This window comes from Thermobia domestica, unplaced genomic scaffold (assembly GCF_964235325.1).
Source record: "Thermobia domestica unplaced genomic scaffold, izTheDome1.hap1.1 HAP1_SCAFFOLD_911, whole genome shotgun sequence".
Lineage (NCBI taxonomy): Eukaryota > Metazoa > Arthropoda > Insecta > Zygentoma > Lepismatidae > Thermobia > Thermobia domestica.
In genome coordinates, this window is record NW_027656621.1 from 63,112 (window position 1) to 74,381 (window position 11,270).

The 11,270-nt window shown below is 36.5% G+C and overlaps 1 protein-coding gene across 2 annotated transcripts in view; it reads left to right on the forward strand.

Annotated features, from left to right (window-relative positions):
* The window catches only part of LOC145677475 (solute carrier organic anion transporter family member 74D-like), a 54,856-nt gene extending 44,322 nt beyond the window's left edge, over positions 1 to 10,534 (forward strand). For both annotated transcript variants that reach the window (XM_081747950.1, XM_081747951.1), the window contains exons 10-12: positions 3,053 to 3,156; positions 3,817 to 3,918; positions 10,285 to 10,534. In XM_081747950.1, coding sequence (XP_081604076.1) covers positions 3,053 to 3,156; positions 3,817 to 3,918; positions 10,285 to 10,427 — 349 coding nt within the window. In that variant the 3' untranslated portion in view covers positions 10,428 to 10,534. The remainder of the gene's footprint in view (positions 1 to 3,052; positions 3,157 to 3,816; positions 3,919 to 10,284) is intronic.
* The last annotated feature ends 736 nt before the right edge of the window (positions 10,535 to 11,270 follow it).

Below are 11,270 nucleotides of genomic sequence, written 5' to 3' on the forward strand. Positions count from 1 at the left end.
AGATGGAACACTTATACAGAAAGTATTATAAACCATGCGTTTTCAGTTATACGTCTGCTGTACGTTAAGTCCGAAAACTACAGGAATTACGTATGTAACCTATCTTTTTAAGTACGCCACCTACAATTTTTTTTTTTTTTCAGTGTAGGTGGAGAGTGATCAAGTACTTCTAAACAGCTTCCCTAAAAATGATTGTGAAAGTACCAGAGGTTCTGAAAGACGAATATTTGCATAATTCACATACTAGTTCCTCAGTGATGGCTTGACCCGACTACGACCGGTTATTTAGTAGTGGAACTATGGACCTTTAAAGTTCATTATTTCACGTTTTCGACACCCTATGAAACTATGCACTTCCGACCAGGGATCCATATGATTTTTTTTCCTATTTTGATGCGAGAAACTTATTCCCAAATTATTGTGACAATTTTTTTCTAACACCCTGTGTACTGTCGTTCTTTAATTTACCATATTTCAGTAACTGTTAGACGTACCGAAATTTCAGTAAACAAATATCCAAAACGTTGTTTTACACTGTATAAAGACGTACTTCCAAAATGTTTGAAAATGCAATTTTTTTTTTTTTTTTTTTTTTTTTTTTTTTTTTTTTTTTTGGTACTGCATGATATCTTCCAAACACACTGCGACACTTACAGCTCACAGATGACGAGAAGAGCCCTAGCTGAAGTAGTGTGACGTAGGTATGAGCTCGTCCACTTTCCGCATGGGGGTTTCAAATGACACCACGGAATGGCATACATATAACTTTATCCGGAGTAGCAGGCGACATCTAAGTATAGACCACACCTCAAAAACCGAAAATGGACTTGACCGTGTCGTTGATCTTTCCCCGCTAACCCTGTTTTAGGGTTCTTCTCGTCATCTGTGAGTTGTACTCTGTACCAGTGACGCCGCTAGAGGGAAACAAAGGGGTGGACTCCTCCCTCCGGTGGCTCCCTCCCCGACATGTGTTGCAATATGGGTCAAGTAATTTAAAACTATCCTTTACGGCAGAGTTTCTGAACCAGTGGGTCGCGACCCCCATTGAGGTCGCGAGAGGGTTTTATGGGGGTCGCGAAGATAAGCAGAATAGATAAAGATAATTAGAATCTAATATCGGAAGATATTTTAAATATTATTTTGAATTTTGTTCTGATAGTCATATTTCTATTTTTATACATACTGTTAAGAACAATAAAAAGGATGGGTCTACTAAACATTTACAATAGGTGCAGAGTTGTCTCAAAATTAATTTAAATAAAAGAGGTACTATATAAAACTAATGAGAACTGCATATTGAAATACGAGAAAAATGCAAATGCAACAAAATCTGCATATTGAAATACAATTAAAATTCAAAGCTAATGAGATACCTGATCATGGTGTCGGGCCGCGGTGGCTCAGTGGTACAGCATTCACCTCTGGTGCTTGGGGTCCCGGGTTCGATCCCAGCCCCCGCCAAGTGAACTTTGTGGTGGATAAACACCGTGTGCGTGGATTTTCTCGGGGTTCTCCCGTTTTCTCCCACTTTCATCATTTCATTCATTTCTCATAATCACCGTCTCCTTTAGCCTAACCGGCATAATCGTGGGACGTAAAACTCAAAGATTTCATTTCATTTCTGATTATGGTGTGATTTCACTAGTGCGGCAAATGTTCGGTTGAATCTTCATGACGCATACTTTCAAGTCATTTTCAACTGATAAGCGATTTCTTGTCTTTGTTTTAATGCTTACCATGGAAGAAAATTCACTTTCGCACAAGTACGATGTAGCAAATGGAATTATCCATTCGCTTTTAGAGAAGTTACTGTATCCACTATATACAAAAAAATGGATTCTACTATTATAGTAATAGATGGATATCGTGAGATCTCCCTAATAAGTATATTAAAAATCTCACACAAGCTTATTCCAAAGGGGGACGCTTGGAAGAGAATGTGATAAAATGGCGGTCGTAATATGAATTAGGCTGAGAGCCACTGCTTTACGGTATACAAAATATCACTGTCCCCCTTAAAAAAAAAATGCTTCTTTCCGTCTCCGTTTCCCAAGAAATTAAAGATAGTGTTATCATGACCCATACCTGACTAATTTTTCTTTCAAAATATCATTCCTATTTAGTATAATTAATAATTCTAGTATTAAAAATCTTTCCCAAATGTATCAAGAACTTCGCTTATGATGAGTGCAAACAGCGTTGCCAGAATCACAGATCGGAATTATTCCAAAACCTGATCGAAATTATGCTAGATTGGGTCAAATTATGCTAGATTTTCATAATTACTAATTCAAGAGTTTTAAAAGAAAAAAAAAACGAAGTTGAGATACGATAATGTAACTTAAAATACGCAGAGCGCAAGAATGAGTGGATAGAACTCAATACTTCACGCACCAAAGCTTTAACTCAATTAAACTAGTGCAGTCGTTGCCAGACTCAATGGCGTATATATCGTATAAATGAATGCAAGGCGTTTGTTTACATATTTTGAGAGAAAATTACCTCGCTGCATAAGCGGAGTTGAGAATTGTCTGCGGGGGCGGGGGGGACTTTTAGTCGATCTCGGACCTTTCATTTCAGGAATAAAGATGGTCATGAAGTCAGAAATAAAGATGGTGAAGTTGTCAAAAAGTTGGGGAAGAATGGCCCCCATAGCTCCGCCCATGCCTCGCAGTTAGAGGATTAGAAAACCCTGGGTGGAGTCACACACACACACAAAAAAAAAAAGCCCAAAGCCGTTTCTAACTTACTTCGGAAAATGAGACTTTCTGTATGGTTTACCGACTGTATGAATCAATGGGAAAGGATACATTTCTACCGTTCTTTATCTTCCCACGACCAACTTCTTTCTCATCTCCAGGTTTCGCGGCTTTTTGATAAACTTGCTGAAATTATGCTAGATTTGGGCAGGATGCTAAAAGCAAGATGCTAGATGCTAAAGGCATGCAAATTATGCTAGATCTAGCATCATTATGCTAGATCTGGCAACGCTGAGTGCAAAGGAAATATTATGTGTTTTATCTTCTTCTTCTTCTTCTTCTTTTTTTTTTAGATGTGTTGAAGAAAAAGACAAGGCGCTTTCTCTGGGAGTGAATCTTTTCGTAATGAACATTTTCGCTTTTATCCCATCTCCTGTATTCTTCGGATTTATCTTTGGTAAGTATCTATTTGGGAACAAGATCTAAAGTGTTTTAATACAAAAACACTTACTCAAAAAATTTTGGTGATTGGCAAATACATTTTTAATGCACACTATTAAAATATAAATGCTTTTGCCTTTTTATTAGTTCACTTCGTTTGTAACAAGTATTATTTCATTGTAATTGTGCTTTTTAGGAATAGTGTATTTAAGCTTAATATACTTTCTGTATAATTGCATTCTAAAACTAATGACTAGAGATTCAGTACCCGAAGATCGCACCCAAAATGTATTTACAATGTAAGAATTGTAGAAATTTGCTTTGCCTGCCATCTATCAATGAAAGCATATAACTAAGAAATTGTGTAGATGGTGTCATCTATAAACCAAATTTTGAACTTAATGTGCATTCTGATTCGTCATTTATTTGACTGTTCTTTGAATTTTACATTTATTTTATTTATAAACGTTTCAAATACAGATCTGTCCAGTTTACACTTCATTTACTTTAAGCCTAGATTTCGTGAAATTTAGCTTGTTAAGCAGTTTTGTTTACCAAATACGAAACAAAATTCCTTCACGTGGTGTACCTTGTTACGTTGCTACTTAATAATTGGAATAAATCTTTTCAAATATTTAAATATAAATTTGTAATGTTATTATTTTGTGTGTTCCAGATAACACTTGCTTGGTTTGGGGTCACACCTGTAGCGGCAAGGGAAACTGTTGGTTGTATAATGGATTGACCTTGAGATACCTTTTGAACCTCCTTGCAGCAGGTAAAGAAATTCACAATGTTTGTTATTTATTTGGGTAATCTAAGGGCGGATTGAAAAGTGGTATCATAATCAGCAACATTAGGCCCTATAGGTATTCTGGTATTAATGACAGGTCACTTGCCGCAACTGAAAAGCTTGTCATGCTCCACGATCTTCGATCAATTGTAGCTTCCTTTGCCCTCTCCGTCTCTTTCTTGCCACCATACCCTCTAGCACGTCCGTCATGATACAGTTCTTCTTAGCCAATGTCCCAACCAGTTTCTCTTCCTCTTCCCACGCGTTAGTAATATTTAAAATTACTCTTTTCTCTCCCACCATTTCTAAGACCCTCTCATTCGTTTCTCGCTCGACCAAGTAATTCTCTCCGTTCTTCTCCACACACACATTTCGAAAGCTTCCAGTCATTTCTAAGCATTTTTTGAATATTTTTCTCAACTCTTTATTCAAGGTCCCACAAAATAATCTTTTCTTACTCCTAAAGGCTTCTTTCGCCATTCCTATCCTTGCTTTTATTTCACGTCCACACTTCATATCATCACTAATAATGCTACCCAGGTATCGAAAACTAGTCACCTACTCTATTTTCTCCCCTCCTACTTCTATATTTGACACCGACCCCTTCATGCAATTAACATTTCTTTTGTCTTTCTAACATTTATTTTTATTCCATATTCTTTACAGCCCTTCCTAAAGTTTTGTAACATCTTATTGATGTTCACTTCAGATTCTGCAACAAGCGCCGTATCATCTGCAAACTGGATAGACCTAATCATTCTACCTCCTACCAGTGGCGGATCCAGGGGGCGATCGGGGCAATCGCTTCCCCCCCCCCCCAGAAGAGGGAAGTTTTTTTTATTTTATATATAAATAAAACCCATTCCAGAGTTTGAAGCTCTTTAAAAGTAGCTCTAAGTAGCAGTATTACAACCCCCCGCCCCCCCAGAAGTCCGTCCTGGATTCGCCCCTGCCTCCTACCGAAATCCCATCTTCATTATAAAATCTTTTTCACTATCTCTTCTAGATAGGTATTAAATATTGTTGGCGAGAGTCACCCTCCCTATCAAATTTCCTGTTTCTGTCATCTTGTAAGGGGACACTGATTGTAAGCCGACAACCCGAGAAAAGAAAAAAAATTGATTAAAAAGAAGAAAGAAAGAAATGTTATTATTGAAGCATACAAAGCCTAAGGAATAAACTATTTGCCGTGTAATTATTTAGCGTGTCATCACTATCACAGGATTCAGATTTACCGTCACTTATTTCGTTTCAAGCGCATTCGAGTGGAATTGGGAATTCGATTTCTTGGCTTATGAGGGAGGAAGTCTCTCGGCGATCACATTATCCGAGGAAAGGGAAGGAAGGAAGCAGTCTGGGACCTATATGTTAGGTACCATCTCGACATTTGCCTGGTGTGAATGAGGAAAATCAAGATGGCTGCCCTGAAAATACTTTTACACTTTTTCAACCAAATGTTCCTACCAGAAATCGAAACCGGGACCGCTCGCGCCAAAGACAAGTGAATTCGAGATAAAATATTATTAATACTTTCACCTCTGAGCTTTTACAGCAAATCCTACCTTCTTGACACTTTAGTGGGTTTTGTGCCAAGCAGGCACGTATCTACGGGGGGTCTAGGGGGCCGAGCTCCCCTAAATTTTTGCTGGACCCCCTAAAATGTTCACGATAGGCTTGCAAATGAACTATAATGTGGATCCGGCCCCCTTAACTTCTACCGCCCCCCCCTTCCTACATTTTTTGGGCTGGCTACTGGCCTGGTATCAAGTAGTAATATATAAAATTTAGGTATGCGATATACATAGCAAATAAACCTTTAAACATTCTATTTTAAGTTGAATAGAACAATTATTGGGTGGAATTGCTAGAATACTACCGAGTTAGACTCAGGCATTCTTTGTTGGCATTCTAATACGTTATCACGAGTACTCCTTGGGCTTACGAGTGAAAGTATTAAACAGAGTATAGACGATTTCCCTCGAGATATTCCTCTACGCATCGTCATTCCACGTGGAGAATTGTGATAGACTATCCCGCTTCCAGGCACGTAGCCAGGATTTCGCAATAGGGGGGGTCCGTGACGAAATACTGTGTTTATCACACCAGGGGCTCGATCATTCTAAACTACTTTACTGGCAACATATATTCTTTCGTTTAGCCAGAATTTCGTAATGGGGGGGGCGTGACATGAAATACTGTGGTTACACATCAGGGGATCAATCAATCTAAACTATTTTACTGGCAACATACCCATATTGGTTTGTTAGGACAATAAAATGAGGATATGTTAGTAAGTATTTTAATAAAAATAACTGAAGAAATCTTGAGTAAAAGAATATAAAAAGGTATGGAAGAAGATATATACTCTTCCAAATTCATTCGAACTCGGTTCTACTTGTCTTCTTTCTTCTTTTTCTTATCTTCGTTTAATGCCGTCAAGGATAGCAACGAGATCTATTTCGGGAGTAAAAACATCTTATAAAATTGATTAGTGTTGCCGCGAAATTAAAAATGGCTCATATTATTGGTAGTTCTGGGCATTTCTTAAGTTCTACCTGAGAGTCTATCTGATCTATCGGATTTATCTATCTGTTTATCTATTTATCTGAACCGGTTTATCTATCGTCATTTGTAGTCCATGAGATTAGCATGAAGCTATTTGAATTTGGAATGTTTCGTTACAATGATATCAATTTTCAACTTGACCTCTCCCCGTTTCCTATAATCAAAGCTCCTCATAAGAAAGAGTAACCAAACGCTCGCTGTAGCTTTATATTTTTGACGCTGATTCATCTTTTTCTCGTTTCTTTTTGTTTCATCCTTCAGTAATATTTTTTATTTCTGGATCCGAAGGGGGGGGTCCGGACCCCCCGGACCCACCCCTTGGCTACGTGCCTGCCGCTTCACATATTCCGGATAGGCTTCAGAATTTTATCCTTACAGTCCAGTCAAGTCCAGTCAACGAAGGCCAAAAAACGCTGGTTAGAAAGAAAGAATCGTGCAGTTTCGAAATTTGGCACATCCGTGGGGAGAGTGCCCCAAACGACATACTAAAATTTCCCCGAGGATGAAGTTTTGACGGGCAGTGGAGCGGGGTTAAGATAGAATTTTGAAGTGTTCCTAAATATCTCAGAAACTGTGATTTAGCAATAAAAAAATCAAGTACAAATTAAACCACATACCTCAAATTTCCTGTAAAAATAATTCTATACATCAATGGTTCAGGAGACACAGGGAGGTAAAAAGGTACATATAAAAAAATCTTATTGTAACTAAAAGATTTCATTTAGCCTTCAGAAAAAGTCACATGCCTATATATAACAATGTTGTCTTTGCAAAGAAATAAAGCAGAATAGACTGAAATCATCTTTAAAATTATCAACAGACCCAATCAATCCGACAGGATGTCTTAACAACGACAAGCAAAGTCCACGTTCCTTCAGAGGTCGATTGTTTTGCGGTTTGATGTTTATTTTAATAAAGAATGGTGGTTTAACTCAGTGGTTCTCAAAGTGGAGTACGCAGACCCCTAGGGGTCGGTGAGGCCTAAAAATTGAAAAGTGTTGTAACAAAATGGAACTCACAGCTGTTATGCAAGAAGTATTTTTAAGATCAAGAAACTACAGTTGTGGGCAGTACGAGTATAAATCACTTAACTAATTTCCGTTGAATTTCATTGATTTTTCAGGTGAAAAAAATCTCTACTGATATGCACAAAACATTTGTAGAAGACAGCTAATGCTTTCGAGAATATTTTCCTTTCACTAATGTAGAAATCCATTACATACAAGCTATGAATCTCTCTAACACAGAACAAGAACAGCTATTGGAACTATCCTGCGATACTTCACGGATTTTTTTTTTTTTAATGAACTTTTTAGCTTTTGGTTGCATGAGCGTTGTCAATATGAAGAGTCGTCTAAAAAGACATTGAAACATTTAATGCCTTTCTTATGAGAGTTGATTTTGAGTTGAACATCCCTTTCAGCAGTGAGGCAATATGAGAAGTGGACCTACTGATTCACATGAGTCCGGAAATCGAATCCGTACGTTAACCGTTTAGCCGCGAACGAGTTCTCTCACTTACTTATGTGAGCAGACCTTTTCTGCTCTTTGCAGTACTAAAACCTTAAAGCGAAATCGTCTGAATATGGATTCGAATCTAAGATTGATGGTGACAAAACTTATTCCAGATTTCAATATAATTATGGAAAAAAACATGAAGAATTTTATTCCTCACATTAGTGACCCCACATTTAAGAATATTGTTTATCAAATGTATTTCCTTTTTTAAAAAATGGATTTTCAATGTTGAAAATTACTGTATTTTCAATGGAAATTTCGTTCACTAGGAAACAGTCATGTATCTTTAGAATAAATTACTTAGACCCTATTGCATTATTTTTCTTGATCTTTTTCTTGTCAGTGGTAATTCTAATTAGTTTTTTTTTTTTTTTTTAATAACGTGAAATTTCAGATAGCATTGCGAGTGGGTCCGCAGATCACTTTCAAAATGAACAAGGAGTCCGTGTTATTGGAAAGTTTGAGAACCACTGGTTTAACTTGAACAAAAAAAAAATCAATATATACATCAGTTATACAAATAAATGACTCGTTTGTATAATCTTGTTTATAATAACTTGATATCCTTTTAAAGGTGAATGAAATGCTCTTTTCAAAAATATAATAGATCCTTATGAATATTACAATATGACGCCACCTTTTGCAACGGAGACTACATACTATGCGACACACAGATACATAATATATTTTACAGACTAGCTTTATTTTATGTGTAATAGGCATACGCTGTGTTTCCGAACATGAATTCCTATTGAAAATGCGGTCTACTTCGTATGGGCTACAAGCCTATCACGGCAAAATTAAAGCACCGCTAATTTTACAGTAATTATGTGATATCTTCAAATAGATAAAAGATAATCGAAAAGTGGAACAAGAGCGCCCTGAACAATGTTATTTTACATGAGATACCGTTATCAGGACTCACTTATCTGCTTTCTTTTGCCAGCCATTTAGAAAATCGGCATTTATTTTCGCGTTTCTAAATGGCTCCAAACGGAAATCTGCTAGGTGACTCGTGATAACGGTATCTCATGCAAAATAATATTGTCTAGGCGTCCTTGTTCCACTTTTCTATTATCTTTTTATCTATCTAAAGATATCACATAATTACTGTAAAATCAGCGGTATTTTAATTTCGCTGTGATGGGGCCTCTTAAGATAAATTCACACATACTGTACCGTGTTGATGCCCTTTCCCTCATGCTCCGTCCGTGCCGCGGCCGCGACACATTCACACATATCATACCGTGCCGTTACTGCTTTGTACATCATTTCCCTTGGCTCTGGTCAACTTCGTGTCGCTTCGTATACTCCGAAGAAAGCCGAAGGATCGCGGTTGACGAGCTATGACCGGACTGGTTTCTCTTCAAGGAGGGCTGTCGGGACATGGCATAGAAACATCAGCTACGACACGTCATGTATAAATTAAAAATACAACCCAATAAATTTTCAATGTAAAAGTATGTAAAGAAACTTTGTGGACCACAGCTCGGCATGAGAATGTTTGTATTAAGAGCCTGCCTTGCTAAAAATAATACAAAATTTACCATTTTCCTTTTGCTTGTTTATTCATAAATAAAAGGAGATAATGAAATGCAAGTCACCACAATCATAGATAATGCTATTCTACAACAGAAAATATGAACCTGAAGGATGTTCAGTGTTGCCATCCATAGAAATTACAGTGTTGCCACAAAAACAATTTCCCTAAAATCTAAGTTAATGTAGCGAGTAGAGGAATGAACTCAACTGCATTTAATTACGTATCATGTTGTTTTGGTTTCCTGTGAACTACTTTTTAAATAATAGTTGTATTTAGTTTGTAATAAACAAAATAGTTTTAACATACAGTTATTAAAACTAAATAATAATGTTAATTGAAAAGTAATTCACAACATGATACGTAATTAAATGCAGTTGAGTTCATTCCTCTACTCGCTACATTAACTTAGATTTTAGGGAAATTGTTTTTGTGGCAACACTGTAATTTCTATGGATGGCAACACTGAACATCCTTCAGGTTCATATTTTCTGTTGTAGAATAGCATTATCTATGATTGTGGTGACTTGCATTTCATTATCTCCTTTCATTTATGAATAAACAAGCAAAAGAAAAATGGTAAATTTTGTATTATTTTTAGTAAGGCAGGCTCTTAAGCTTTAGAAGTCTGTAATATAAATATTCTATCATCGTATATCTCGCATAAGATTTATAATTATTTTGTGTTCGGAACTGTCATATATTTTCTTACTTTTCTGTTCACCTAGGTTTTATTCTGATTGGTACTCTGTTCGACGTTGGCGTCTGGTACTATGTGAAAGATCTGAAAGTGTTCGATGACAAAAAAGAGGAGGAGAAAGAGGGAGAAGGGAAGAAGAAAAAGAAGTCGTTGTTTATATTTCCTTCATGATTTAATTTTTTAATGTTTATAAATTTATTCCTTTTAATATTTTATTCTCTATGTTTAATGTATTTTTGAAAATAATAATTAAATAAATGTTTTTACATAATAAAAAATCGTTTCATTTCTCTATATAGAGAAGACTATATTCACAATACCCACAGCGAAACAAAATTATGTTAGCACTCAAATAGAGAAAATTCATCTATACACGAAAGTTGCATAATACAGTGGAGTCTCTAAAACTATTGATAACTCGGCCACACCCTAGTTTTTTCAAAGTCGGCTAGTTAATTTTTATTATAGACAGCTTTATGCCTTCATAAAGTATTTTTCTGAGGTCTGTCTTATCAGATAAATATAAATGTCCGTATTGACGGACTCTGCCCTTTGACTTGCTGCACAACTGCAATGTTCACTTCATTTCTATGTTTTCTTCGCCGCTTCGTATTTCCTCAGTGGTTGTCTACTACAAAGCCCGTCATTACAAACTTAACAGATATACGAAAAATCTTTACGCAATTTTTGGTGGATCTCGACTTACAAATAGTTCGGTGAACTTTTTTTCAATCGGGAATGCTACACTCCCATCAAGTTCGTAATCATTCAGCTTTGCTCAACTGTTATTATATCGGGCATGTTGAATGACCACCTACGGAAACAAAAGTAAAGTAATTTTTTAGACTCACCCTGTATACATATATAATTGCCGTCCAGAAAGTAGTACCGATTGTTTAGAACTAAAAAGAACAACAGGATTTTCTTTTAAAAAATAGAAGCTTTTAATTTTACAACATACCTTACAGTAATTTCCTGCCTAGTCACCATGTAAATTCAAATGCTTGTCACATA